Source organism: Oreochromis niloticus, linkage group LG15, assembly GCF_001858045.2.
Source record: "Oreochromis niloticus isolate F11D_XX linkage group LG15, O_niloticus_UMD_NMBU, whole genome shotgun sequence".
NCBI lineage: Eukaryota > Metazoa > Chordata > Actinopteri > Cichliformes > Cichlidae > Oreochromis > Oreochromis niloticus.
In genome coordinates this window covers 38,041,524-38,056,197 of record NC_031980.2, presented here as the reverse complement: position 1 = coordinate 38,056,197, position 14,674 = coordinate 38,041,524, and the positions used below count along the sequence as shown (strand labels likewise).

At 41.7% G+C, this 14,674-nt stretch overlaps 2 protein-coding genes across 2 annotated transcripts in view; both read left to right on the top strand.

Moving 5' to 3' along the window:
• The window catches only part of LOC109199852 (NLR family CARD domain-containing protein 3-like), a 54,802-nt gene extending 46,578 nt beyond the window's left edge, over positions 1 to 8,224 (top strand). The window contains exon 7 of the mRNA XM_025898745.1: positions 8,029 to 8,224. Within this exon, the coding sequence (XP_025754530.1) occupies positions 8,029 to 8,086 (58 nt within the window). The 3' untranslated portion in view covers positions 8,087 to 8,224. The remainder of the gene's footprint in view (positions 1 to 8,028) is intronic.
• Positions 1 to 14,674, top strand: part of LOC109199848 (uncharacterized) — an 827,125-nt gene that overhangs the window by 787,392 nt on the left and 25,059 nt on the right. The window lies entirely within an intron of this gene.

The following is a 14,674-nucleotide window of genomic DNA, read 5'->3' as shown; positions in this document are numbered from 1 at the left end:
AAAGTGTGACAGAGGGTAAAATGCATAAGGGTCTAGTGAAGAACTATGGTATCTAAGCAGATTCTTACTCTGGATGGCATTACCTCGGCCTCCAGTAACACTGTGAGGAACCTTGGAGTCATTTTTGACCAGGACATGTCCTTCAATGCACATATTAAACAAATATGTAAGACTGCTTTCTTCCATTTGCGCAACATCTCTAAAATTAGAAATATCCTGTCTCAGAGTGATGCTGAAAAAGTAGTTCATGCATTTATTACTTCCAGGCTGGACTACTGTAATTCTTTATTATCAGGATGTCCTAAAAACTCACTGAAAAGCCTTCAGCTGATCCAAAATGCTGCAGCAAGGGTACTGACAGGGACTAGAAAGAGAGAGCATATTTCTCCTGTTTTGGCTTCCCTTCATTGGCTTCCTGTTGAATCCAGAATTGAATTCAAAATCCTGCTCCTCACATACAAAGTCTTAAATAATCAGGCCCCATCTTATCTTAATGATCTTGTAGTACCATATCACCCCATTAGAGCACTTCGCTCTCGCTCTGCAGGCTTACTTGTTGTTCCTAGAGTATTTAAAAGTAGAATGGGAGGCAGAGCCTTCAGTTTTCAGGCCCCTCTTCTGTGGAACCAGCTTCCAGTTTGGATTCGGGAGACAGACACTATCTCTACTTTCAAGATTAGGCTTAAAACTTTCCTTTTTGCTAAAGCATATAGTTAGGGCTGGACCAGGTGACCCTGAATCCTCCCTTAGTTATGCTGCAATAGACATAGGCTGCCGGGGATTCCCATGATGCATTGAGTTTTTCCCTTCCACTCACCTTTCTCACTCACTATGTGTTAATAGACCTCTCTGCATCGAATCATATCTGTTATTAATCTCTGTCTCTCTTCCACAGCATGTCTTTATCCTGTTTTCCTTCTTCACCCCAACCGGTCGCAGCAGATGGCCGCCCCTCCCTGAGCCTGGTTCTGCCGGAGGTTTCTTCCTGTTAAAAGGGAGTTTTTCCTTCCCACTGTCGCCAAAGTGCTTGCTCATAGGGGGTCATATGATTGTTGGGCTTTTCTCTGTATTTATTATTGTGCTATCTACTGTACAATATAAAGCGCCTTGAGGCGACTTTTGTTGTGATTTGGCGCTATATAAATAAAATTGAATTGAATTGAATTGAATTGAAGTGTGGATCAGGTGAGGGTTGAATGTGAGGCCTTGGCAGTCTGATTCCTGGTTGTTTAAACTGGCTTTGGGTCCATAGAACATCACCTCTCTGATGAGGAAGGATCCTGAGCCAGTGCTTAAGGCCAAAAGATTCTGGCTAGATATAGTCGGGCTTCTCTCAGTGCAATTCAATTCAATTCAATTTTATTTATATAGCACCAAATCACAACAACAGTTGCCTCAAGGCGCTTTATATTGTAAGGTAGACCCTACAATAATACATACAGAGAAAAACCCAACAATCACATGACTCCCTATGAGCAAGCACTTTGGTGACAGTGGGAAGGAAAACGCCCTTTTAACAGGAAGAACCTCCGGCAGAACCAGGCTCAGGGAGGGTTGGGGCCATCTGCTGCGACCGGTTGGGGTGAGAGAAGGAAGACAGAATAAAGACATGCTGTGGAAGAGAGACAGAGATTAATAACAAGTACGATTCAATGCAGAGAGGTCTATTAACACATAGTGAGTGACTGAAAAGGAAAACCTCAGTGCATTATGGGAGTCCCCCAGCAGCCTATGCCTATTGCAGCATAACTAAGGGAGGATTCAGGGTCACCTGGTCCAGCCCTAACTATATGCTTTAGCAAAAAGGAAAGTTTGAAGCCTAATCTTAAAAGTAGAGATAGTGACTGTCTCCTGAATCCAAACTGGAAGCTGGTTCCACAGAAGAGGGGCCTGAAAACTGAAGGCTCTGCCTCCCGTTCTGCTTTTAAATACTCTAGGAACAACAAGTAAGCCTGCATTGTGAGAGCAAAGTGCTCTAATAGGGTGATATGGTGCTACAAGGTCATTAAGATAAGATGGGGCCTGATTATTTAGGACCTTGTATGTGAGGAGCAGGATTTTGAATTGAATTCTGGATTTAACAGGAAGCCAATGAAGGGAAGCCAATACAGGAGAAATCTGCTCTCTTTTTCTAGTCCCTGTCAGTTTCTAGTCCTTGCTGCAGCATTTTGGATTAACTGAAGGCTTTTCAGGGAGTTTTTAGGACATCCTGATAATAATGAATTACAGTAGTCAAGCCTGGAAGTAATAAATGCATGAACTACTTTTTCAGCATCACTCTGAGACAGGATATTTCTAATCCAAGGTTCCTAATAGTGTTACTGGAGGCCAAGGTAATGCCATCCGGAGTAAGAATCTGGTTAGATACCATATTTCTAAGATTTTCAGGGCCGAGTACAATAACCTCAGTTTTATCTGAATTAAGAAGCAGAAAGGTAGCGGGCATCCAGGTCTTAATGTCTTTAAGACATTCCTGCAGTTTAACTAATTGGTGTGTGTTATCTGGCTTCATAGATAGATAGAGCTGCGTGTCATCTGCATAGCAGTGAAAATTTATGCTATGTCTTCTAATGATGCTGACTAAGGGAAGCATGTATAATGTAAACAGAATTGGTCCTAGCACTGAACCCTGTGGAACACCATAATTAACCTCAGTGTGTGAAGAGGACTCTCCATTTACATGTACAAATTGGAGTCTATTAGATAGATATGATACAAACCACTGCAGCGCAGTACCTGTAATACCTACAGCATGTTCTAATCGCTCTAATTGGATATTATGGTCATCAGTATCGAACGCTGCACTGAGGTCTAGCAGGACAAGCACAGAGTTGAGTCCACTGTCAGAGGCCATAAGAAGATCATTTGTAACCTTCACTAAAGCTGTTTCTGTGCTGTGACGAGCTCTGAAACTCTTCAAATAAGCCATTCCTCTTCAGATGATCTGTTAGTTGTTTGACAACTACCCTTTCAAGAATTTTTGATATGAAAGGAAGGTTGGAGATTGGCCTATAATTAGCTAAGACAGCTGGGTTTGGAGTTGGCTTTTCAAGTAGAGGTTTAACTGCTGCCAGCTTGAAGGCCTGTGGTACATAGCCAATTATTAGAGATAGGTTGATCATATTTAAGATTGAAGCATTAATTAGTGGCAGGGTCAAAGGAGTTTGCAAAGAAAAGCGTCTGGACTTCTTTGAGTTGCTTGAAGACGTTTCACCTCTCATCCGAGAAGCTTCTTCAGTTCTAAGGTCAAATGGCCGAGAGTCCCAGATTTAAACCCAGTGGGAGTATCCCCCCAAGGAGGGACAAAGGACCCCCTGGTGATCCTCTAATCACATGCGCCAAGGTGTGAAAGTGGGTGTGGGACCTAATCAGCCAGGGTTTCGGGTGAGCTCATTGTGAAACCTAGCCCCACCCTATCATGTGATTTCCTGAGGTCAGATGGCCCAGGGTGTGAGCGGGCGTTAAGGTGTCTGGGAAGGGAACTCAAAACTGTAATCTATAATCCAGTTTTGAGTTCCCTCCCCAGACACCTTAACGCCCACTCAAATCCTGGGCCATCTGACCTCAGGAAATCACATGATAGGGTGGGGCCAGGTTTCACGATGAGCTCACCCTAAACCCTGGCTGATTAGGTCCCACACCCACTTTCACACCTTGGCGCATGTGATTAGAGGATCACCAGGGGGTCCTTTGTCCCTCCTTGGGGGGATACTCCCACTGGGTTTAAATCTGGGACTCTCGGCCATTTGACCTTAGAACTGAAGAAGCTTCTCGGATGAGAGGTGAAACGTCTTCAAGCAACTCAAAGAAGTCCAGACGCTTTTCTTTGCAAACTCCTTTGACTACGATGACCTGGATGACTGAGAACCTTCACAGACACAATTAGTGGCAGGACTTCTTTGAGCAGTTTTGTGGTAATGGGGTCTAAAAGACACATTGATGGTTTGGAGGAAGTAATTATTGAAGTTAACTCAGAAAGATCAATTGGAGAAAAAGAGTCTAAATGAATATCAGTCACGGTACTGGGTCGTGTGACCCAGTGTTTGAGTTTTATTGTATTTTGTTTTCCATTCATGTTCTAGTTTGAGTTTAGTTTACCTTATTAAGTGTTACCATGCCTAGATTGCTGTGTTAGTCCTTTGCTCTGCAGATCCTTTTGTGTCTTCTCCCCTGTTCTAAGTCTCCCTGCTTCATGTCTACCTGACATGTTTTATGTCTCTGTGGTGCTTGTTAAATTCATGTCATGTCATCGTCTCGCAATGTTTCCTGTCTATTTTGGAAGTCTTGTTTCCATGCTCTATGTACTTAGTTTTCACTTCCACTGTGACATCATTATGTTCATTCCAGTCAGCTGTTTCCTCATGTGTCTCCACTTCCCCTGATCACCTCATGTGTGTGTATTTAAGCCCTCCATCTTCCTGTGTTCAGTGTGGTGTCGTCTGTGTTCCCTTCCCCATGTCTAGTTTTATACTTCATAGTTTCCCTTCATGTTTTATAGTATTTTCAGCGTTCATAGCTTTCACAGTCTCTCTAGTCTTGTCATAGTTTATTCATAGTTCTCTTAGTTTGGTCTCAGCCTGTTTGCTTAATTTCTATATGCTCTCTTATAATCCCCAAACAAAGGCTCGTTATTCATTAAAGTTAATTCCATCTCCTCGTCAGTGTCCACACTCGGGTATTTTTTCTCTAATGATTAAAATTTTATTTGTGAAGAAATTCAAAAATTCTTACTAGTTAATGCTAAAGGGATGGTTGGCTCAACAGAGCTGACTTTTTGTCCACCTGGCTACAGTGCTGAAGAGAAACCTAGGGTTGTTCTTATTTTCTTCAATCAGTGATGATTAGTAAGATGTTCTAGCTTTACGGAGGGCTTTCTTATAAAGCAGCAAAGTATTTGTCCAGGCTAAATGATGATCTTCTAAATTTGTGACACGCCATTTCCTCTCCAGCTTACGAGTTTTCTGATTTAGGCTACCTGTTTTGGAATTATACCACGGAGTCATGTACTTCTGATTTGAGGCCTTAGTTTTCACAGGAGCTACAGTATCCAGAGTCATACGTAGTGAGGAGGTAAAATTATTAACAAGATAATCGACCTCTGTTGGAGTAGAGTTCAGGTAGCTGCTCTGCTCTATGTTGGTACAGGGCATTGAAGATGATAACAGTGGGTGGATTATATTCTTAAACTTAGTTACAGCACTTTTAGAAAGACATCTACTGTGATGAAGTCTACTCCCCACTGCTGTGTTATCAATTATTGTAAATGTAAATGTTATCAGGAAATGATCAGACAGCAGAGGGTTTTCAGGAAACACTGTTAAATGTTCAGTTTCTATGCCATATGTTAAAACAAGATCTAGAGTGTGATTAAAGTGGTGGGTGGGTTCTTTTACATTTTGAGAGAAGCCAATTGAGTCTAATAACAGATTAAATGGCATGTTGAGGATGTCATTTAGCATCTACATGGATGTTTTTTGTTTTGTTTTGTTTGGTTTGTTTTTTTTGCCTGTCCCATTTGGCTCTTTTGCCATCAGCATTATTGTCTAAAGGCGAAGAAAGATGCCCAATGGATTTACTTTACCAAATGGACCATCCCAGCCTTGCCGTAATGGTCTATTTGAGTCACCTTTTATTGTTTATTTTATTTTCACATGCTAAATACGGGACAGACTTGACTGGGGAAAAGAAAGAGGAGAAAGAAAGAGGGAAAGAAAAACAACGGGGAAGAGGGACGGGGATAAAGGGCAAAAAACAAAAACCAACAAAATAAGCAGACAAAAAATACATATATCAATCACCTGGATCACCTGTTGAGAAAGAAAATAGTTTACAAGGAGAAGGGAAAAAAAAAGAGCAACATAATAAACAACATCACGATGATCTATGGGAATATAACAGTAAATACTAGTAATCTACATGGATGTTAAAATCACCCACAATAATTATTTTATCTGAGCTGACGATAGATGATAACAAATAGGACTGGTTTTTGAGTTTTACAGCTGGGGTGGACAAGGCTGTACTTGGTGCATATAAGCAAACATTAGCTATATATTTATCCAAGGGTGAGATGTTCTAGGCATATCCCACTTGGAGGGGGTCCCAGGGCAGATCTGGCACAGGCTGGAAAGTTTACATTTCTCTGACTGGCTTGGGAACACCTTGGTGTCCCCCAGAAGAACTGGAGGAGGTGGCTGGGGAGAGAGAGATCTGAGCATCTCTATTTAGACTGCCTTCCCCACAACCCCAATCCAGATACACATCAGAAAAGGGATGGATGGATAGATGTTTCTAACAGATGTGTGGGATTTTTGCTGAACCTTTAACAAACAGGTCACTTAGTGATTGGTTAATGTCCTTTGAAAGAAAACAGGAAGAACAGAGAATAAAAATTGCTAACTGATGACCCTATCTGCATAAAACGTTTTAGAAGCTCATGAAGAGGCGGCCTCCTCAAAGCTGTGCAACAGCAGGAAATCACACATTTCTTTTCTAATACATGTTTCTAATAAATAATCTATTGTTACGTCTCCTCGAGGGCAGGAGGGGATAACAAAAATAAAAAATAAAAATAAAAATAATCTTAATTTCTATTTTTGCACAATATTTTTTTACTGGACTATCAAAGTGTTCCGCAATTCTCAACAAGTCATCTTTACGACATAACTCAAACTTCTCAGAACTCGGAGCATGAATAAAATCTTGTAAGTCGAAATCCATACTTAAATACAAGGCAGTAACATTGTACCAAACACCAGAGTCGTCTACAGCTCCGGAAAATAGATCCCGGACGAGCCCCCACTTGTGTTTTGTCTCCTCGAGGGCAGGAGGGGATAACACAACAACTATGGAAACCCGGTACAGGTGTTATAAAAAAGTTTAATGGCAGTGTTCTCACAAAATAAATAACCCAAATTCAAACAACAAATGTGGCGGAGAAAGGGACAGTTAGGTTGTGCCAAAAAAAAACACCAAAAAGACAAAACCAAAACTTAGCTGAGCTATTATCCTAGAAAAACAAAAACAGGGGGAAAAGACCCTAAACCTCAACTCAAAACAAGCTCAAAATTACATGGGTGGCACCAACCTACTTACCTAGTGTTTCTAACAAAAATACTCTACGTGAGTAAGTGTATGGGGTCCCCAAACTTACCTAGTCCACTTTACTCCCACCACAACCATCAAACAAAAGAAATACAGCAGAGGAGCTTTACACATGTGCCAAACAATTCGAAGAAGGGAAGAGAGCCGCGCCCAGCCACAGGTGAGTCTCCTTATCAAGGTGTGCACTCCTGGTTTGTCCAATCAGAGCCTCCTTCCTCCAATTAGCTGGAGATCCCCAAATTGACATAAGCCTGCAGTCTGTGTACCTAAGGGAATGGCAAATAAAAGGAGAGGGAAAGAAAACATGCAGCCTGCAGACACGTAACACTATGGATTATTCCTCTCGTGACTGAAGCAGCACCTCTTTAAAAGTGATGACTCAGATGGAAGGATCCTGATTATCATAAAATATTCTCTCCACTTGAAATGTTCGTCTTAAGATCAACTTACTTACAGAATGGTGGAGCCATTCTGTAAGTCCATGTGTGCATGCTGACAGAGACTGTGTTGGTCTGACCCCCCTCCTCCTTTCAGGGTGGAGCCTGCTGGAGTCCGATGGTTGAGACCAGGTCTGAGGAAGTGTAAGTGTGTTTTTAATGTGATTCATGAAAACAAAGCAGCACACATTCAACCATCTTCAAACTGTCACATCACTCATTCACATCTCTGATGTCAGGAGTCATCATCAAGTCAGTCTGCCCCAGGGCAGCTGTGGCTACAACTGTAGCTTGCCTCCACCAGTGTGTGAATGTGTGTGTGAATGGGTGAATGACTGGGTATGTAAAGCGCTTTGGGGTCCTTAGGCGGGGCTAGTAAAAGCGCTATACAAATACAGGCCATTTACCATTTACCATCAAAGTGTCAATCAATGAACAGATGATGGATCAATAACTGCAGCTGGATTGTGTTTGTTCTCTCCATCAGATTCCTGTCAACTCACAATCGACACAAACACAGTACACAAAAACCTCCAACTGTCTGACAACAACAGGAAGGTGACACGTGTGAAGGAGGTTCAGCCATATCCTGATCATCCAGACAGATTTGGTTATCGTCTACAGCTGCTGTGTAGTGATGGTCTGACTGGTCGCTGTTACTGGGAGATCGAGTGGAGAGGAGAGGTTCGTATAGCAGTGAGTTACAGAAGAATCAGAAGGAAAGGAGTCAATAATAACTGTGTGTTTGGAAAGAATGACCACTCCTGGAGTTTATTCTGCTCTGATGATGGTCCTTATTGTGTCTGTCACAATAATATAAAAACATCCATCTCCTCCTCCTCCTCCGTCTCTAATAGAGCAGCAGTGTATGTGGACTGTCCTGCTGGCACTCTGTCCTTCTACAGAGTCTCCTCTGACACTCTGATCCACCTCCACACCTTCAACACCACATTCACTGAAACTCTTTATCCTGGATTCAGAGTTTATTCTGGTTCCACCGTGAGTCTGTGCTGAGTTTAATCATTTAGTCTAAAGAGTGTCCTCCTGTTAGAGAAACACTCTAAGTCATTCTTTCTAAGATTAGGATTTGGATTCAACTTTATTGTCATTACACATGTATAAATACAGGGTAACGAAATACAGTTTGCATCTAATCAGAAGTGCAAGAGCAATAACAGATAAGTGTATAAAAGGTTGGAATAGTTCTGAACATATTATGTACAAATAAGTTAAGTATACAGATGTTTATATTGCTATACAGAGAGCAAATATACAGATGTGCTACATATATACAGATGTACCATTGTGTGGTTAACAGATCTACAGAGTGCTATGAATATAGTACTCTGAACAGACTGTAATAGTGATGAGTGTACGCACTATAACAGAGACTATACTATCATGATCATGGTCATTGGGAGGGATAGGGGTGTGTGGATGGAAAGGTTCAGAAGTTACCGAGTATGTCAGTAGACAGGTGGTTCTTCTTCAGTGCCCTCAAGAAAGAGAGGCGCTGATGGGCCTTCTTGACCAGGCTGGAGGTGTTAGTTGACCAGGTCAGACTCTCAGAGATGCGGGTCCCCAAGAACTTGAAGCTGGAAACCCATTCAACAGCTGCACCATTTATGTAGATGGGGAGATGGGTGCCTGTCTTCTCCCTCCTGAAGTCCACAATGAGCTCTTTGGTTTTGCTGCTTGGTTTTTATGGTGATGGAGTTGGATCCGTACCTAGGTCTGCAGTCATAGAGGAACGGGCTCAGCACACAGCCCTGTGGAGTGCCAGTGTTGAGTGTGATGGTCGTAGAGCATCCAGGTACAGATGAGGTTGCTGATTCCAAAGCTTCTTAGCAATAAAATCTTTTTGAAATAAAGTTAATGAATGTACCTTGTTAAAAATATCCAGAAAATGATATTGTATTCACGATATACTCTGAACTACAGATCTTATCATATACATACTGCTTAATGTCATAATACTGCTGTAATACTGCATTACTACATTTAACTTAGATAATGATTTAATTTAGTTTAACAATTTCAACTCTTGAACAGTTAGGACACACATATTTCTTGTGTCTCAACACTTAATTCTTAAGAAGACCATTAGAGAAAGCTTCTAATGGTTTTTTGTTTTTGGTCTGTTGTTCTGATCCAAATGTCCTTTGATGAATGGTAAAAACAGAACAGAACTAAAATTAATAAAAATCTAACAATTAAGCCAGGGGTAAAATAAATCTAGAGGCACAATGAATATGTGAAGTTTCCCCTGCTGCAGACACCTGAGGGTGTTTGGACACTTTAAACATCAGTGTTATGTTCCAACCCAGACACAGTTGATAACAGGTACAGTTCTGGTTGACCATGAAAGACAATGAAACAACTGCCCACCTCCGAGGACAGGTGGCCAAAGACCATTGCTCTCTCCTAATTCATCCTGATTGATTGGCTCTGGTTTTGTTTTCTGCTACTTTACTTGTGTTGGGATTTAGAGATTCTTTTATTGCTACCATATAATCTGCCTTATGATAAATGCATTAAGAACATGTTTTACAGCATTATTTTATCAGTAATATTTCTTACAGGGTTCATATTGCATTGAATATGTTTGTCATCACATTCATTCTATTCACAGGTTTAGTTCATTTTATACACATTGCATATCTATGTTGATTTGGAGTTGATGTTCCATCCAAGAGGGTTTTAAGCTTCACTGGTGAGAGTGTCCAGGTGATACATGTTGAGGGAAGATGAGAACATAGCAGGTTAATTGCATGCATGCTTACAATACACATATTAATCTAGTAGCAGGCCTGAGCGAAGGCCCCAGTGTCTTCTGCTTCTTTTTGAGACCTGCTGCAATTTAGTCTACTTAGTGATTGATGACGAGGGTCAATTATTAGCCCTTAGAGACCCTGAAGCTTGAAGTTTATTACCTTAAAAGGCAAGTGTTATAGAAAAGAGAAGTTACATGTCTGTTTATAGTTATTAGAGATGTACATGATGTACCCTTGTCTGTAAACAATGTATTTTTGACCTGTGTTGACGTGTATGTGTGGGCGTTAATTTTCTATGCTATAAAACCAGAATTCAATGTATTTTTGTCAGAGGAAGACATATGCTGATGGTTCCTCTCCGGTGTTAATAAACTCATCGTTTGATTGCACTTGTCTGGTGCCTCCGTTGTTTGTTGTCTGGTCTGCAGTTGATCGATCTCGCTTCACTTGTCACCACTGGTAGCATGAGATGATACAAGCAGTCCATTCATGTTGCACAAGTAGTCCAACTCAACCAGGATGATGAGTCTGGGTGCATTTGTAAGAAGGGTTGCTGTGTTTTTTCTGTGCGTGAGAATGCTCGGCACAGTAGAGAGTGTTAGAAACACCAGGAGGAGACCAGGACAGGATTGTAGAAGAGCATCACGGAGCCTCAAGACCAGTAGCTCAGTTACTTCTTTGTGCAAGAAAGTACAGAGGAAACAATGATAAAACCCTTGTGGGGCTTGAGCTCCAGCACCATTCAGATTGACTGGCATTGCCCAGAGATTATCCAGAGCATCCATTCTCTTTACAGTTGTTTCTAACAGCTTCTGTTATCAGGGACAGACAGCCACTTGCTGCAAGTGTTATTTTTGTTTTTCATCTTTGGCTGAGATTTATGTTAAAGAGCCACCTGTTCAGTTAAACTCCAAAGAAAAACCTGTTTGCAGTCTGTTGAGTGTGGTGAATGGACTGTTTCTTATACAGCACTTTTCTACTGAGCACTTAGAGTGCTTTATATAACATGCCTCATTCACACAGGCACTTTTTTCTACACCTCCGTGCTTTCTATCTAACAGTAACACACAGATAAATGCAGTGGAGAGCAGAATGGGGTTCAGTATCGTACCCAAAGATACTTTGACATGCAGACTAGAGCATCCAGCTTTTCAGTTAGTAGATGATGTGTTCTACCTCCTGAGCTACGGCTACTCTCAGTGTTGGAAGGAAGGAATACAAATGGAGTACTGAGAAACCTGGAGGTTAAACTGAAAACTAACCTTTAATTAGGATGTGTGTAGTAGTCTTCAGAGTGAAAAATAAACAGCAAAATCCAAACTTCTTCAGAGAACAAGAACCACATGATGTGAGGTTCAGTTTGCAACAGAAAGTGAGTTCTTTTGCCAACAACATTGAGCCTTTGCATGAAGTTCCCCTAACAGAAGCTGCTGAACTGCCAGGATCTAAAAATGCATATGTCCATATGTCATTAACTACCTTTAATGGACTATATTTGAACTGGCAGAATGGAAAGTAATCCACTGTCTCTTCCTGCCCCCTGTATGACCACAAGTCTTTATAGGAATTATGTTTTACTGAGAGGAAGGCTCTCCAGAGGATTCTGGACTTAAACCATTTGTGTCTCTGCTATCAATACGGAGGACAGTGGGATGACCTTTACCACATCTCCTACATGTCAAACGCTTAGCACAGTCTTTACTTATGTGCCCAATACATAAGTAGCCAAAACAGCCCTTTGTCCTTTAGAAAAAGCATTTTGTCTCTGTGCTTCTTCCGCTAAAGTTATTGACGCTATTCCAGAGTGTGTCGTTGAGTACAGCAGACACAAGATGGCTTTACTGTAGAGTCATGGTTTGTGGTAATCAACAACAGGTTTTATCCATGTTCATGGGTGTGACTGTAGCAGCAAAGCTGTTCCCTTTAACTTGTTTGGTTGGCTGTGACTTCAGTCTGTTGTCAACCTTTGAGACAGGGATCGTTGATGTTACATTCTGAATGTTGTGAAAGAATTTTTACTTGTTTTTCAATAAATGCAACCAAATCTTGAAACCAAGCCCTACTTTTACAGGTTTCCAATATATCATATGCAAAGGCTGTTACGGTTTGGAGGAGGACTCAAGCGCAGGACTCCGGTTCTGATGCTCACAAGAAGGGTTTATTTACAATGCACCAGGTGTATATACAAGAATGTGCGGGGGGGTGCTATATACAGCTGAGTGAGGGGAGAAGGGGTCTCCAGGGAAGTCCAGGGGAAAGCACGCGTTCTTCAGAATATCCACTCACACGATCACAGGCTCACACTCCGACACTGCCACATGGAAATCACACGGGGGAAAAATCCAGGGAGCTCTGTAGACAGGGAGACAGGGTAAGTACGACGCACACAGGAAAACACTCTTAACTAACTTGCTGTAGCTTGGCTTCACTAACGCGTGGTAGACAACGATCCAGCGACGAACAGCAGTCACCTCCTGGCTCAAGTGCTGATCACCTTAACGAGACCCAGGTGTCTCATCTCCCGAGGGCGTGGGCCGAGGGCGTGAACCCACAGTGAGTTCCGCCCCGGCGAGAGAGAAGAGGAGAGAGAGAGGAAGAGAGAGAGTGCTGATCAGCGTGCAGCTGATCCACCTGGCCGTGACAAAGGCTCCCCATTTCTCTCTCGTTTTGTATGGCAATTTCCACAAAATGATTTTTATGTTCGTTGGCATGTCCAGTTCTTGAATATATTCCAGCGTTTAATGACATTACAACTATCATGTAAGAAAAGAAAATATGCTTGAAACGCTTTCACATCTTCATTTTTAATGACAGGCTAGGCTAATTATTTTTCAAGGTAAGCAGTTGTGACTTTATATTCAATTCAATTCAATTCAATTTTATTTATATAGCGCCAAATCACAACAAAAGTCGCCTCAAGGCGCTTTATATTGTACAGTAGATAGCACAATAATAAATACAGAGAAAAGCCCAACAATCATATGACCCCCTATGAGCAAGCACTTTGGCGACAGTGGGAAGGAAAAACTCCCTTTTAACAGGAAGAAACCTCCGGCAGAACCAGGCTCAGGGAGGGGCGGCCATCTGCTGCGACCGGTTGGGGTGAAGAAGGAAAACAGGATAAAGACATGCTGTGGAAGAGAGACAGAGATTAATAACAGATATGATTCGATGCAGAGAGGTCTATTAACACATAGTGAGTGAGAAAGGTGAGTGGAAGGGAAAAACTCAATGCATCATGGGAATCCCCGGCAGCCTATGTCTATTGCAGCATAACTAAGGGAGGATTCAGGGTCACCTGGTCCAGCCCTAACTATATGCTTTAGCAAAAAGGAAAGTTTTAAGCCTAATCTTGAAAGTAGAGATAGTGTCTGTCTCCCGAATCCAAACTGGAAGCTGGTTCCACAGAAGAGGGGCCTGAAAACTGAAGGCTCTGCCTCCCATTCTACTTTTAAATACTCTAGGAACAACAAGTAAGCCTGCAGAGCGAGAGCGAAGTGCTCTAATGGGGTGATATGGTACTACAAGGTCATTAAGATAAGATGGGGCCTGATTATTTAAGACTTTGTATGTGAGGAGCAGGATTTTGAATTCAATTCTGGATTTAACAGGAAGCCAATGAAGGGAAGCCAAAACAGGAGAAATATGCTCTCTCTTTCTAGTCCCTGTCAGTACCCTTGCTGCAGCATTTTGGATCAGCTGAAGGCTTTTCAGTGAGTTTTTAGGACATCCTGATAATAAAGAATTACAGTAGTCCAGCCTGGAAGTAATAAATGCATGAACTAGTTTTTCAGCATCACTCTGAGACAGGATATTTCTAATTTTAGAGATGTTGCGCAAATGGAAGAAAGCAGTCTTACATATTTGTTTAATATGTGCATTGAAGGACATGTCCTGGTCAAAAATGACTCCAAGGTTCCTCACAGTGTTACTGGAGGCCGAGGTAATGCCATCCAGAGTAAGAATCTGCTTAGATACCATATTTCTAAGATTTTCAGGGCCGAGTACAATAACCTCAGTTTTATCTGAATTAAGAAGCAGAAAGGTAGCGGCCATCCAGGTCTTTATGTCTTTAAGACATTCCTGCAGTTTCACTAATTGGTGTGTGTTACCTGGCTTCATGGATAGATAGAGCTGCGTGTCATCTGCATAGCAGTGAAAATTTATGCTATGTCTTCTAATGATGCTGCCTAAGGGAAGCATGTATAATGTAAATAGAATTGGTCCTAGCACTGAACCCTGTGGAACACCATATTTAACCTTAGTGTGTGAAGAGGACTCTCCATTTACTTGAACAAATTGGAGTCTATTAGATAGATATGATACAAACCACTGCAGTGCAGTACCTGTAATACCTAC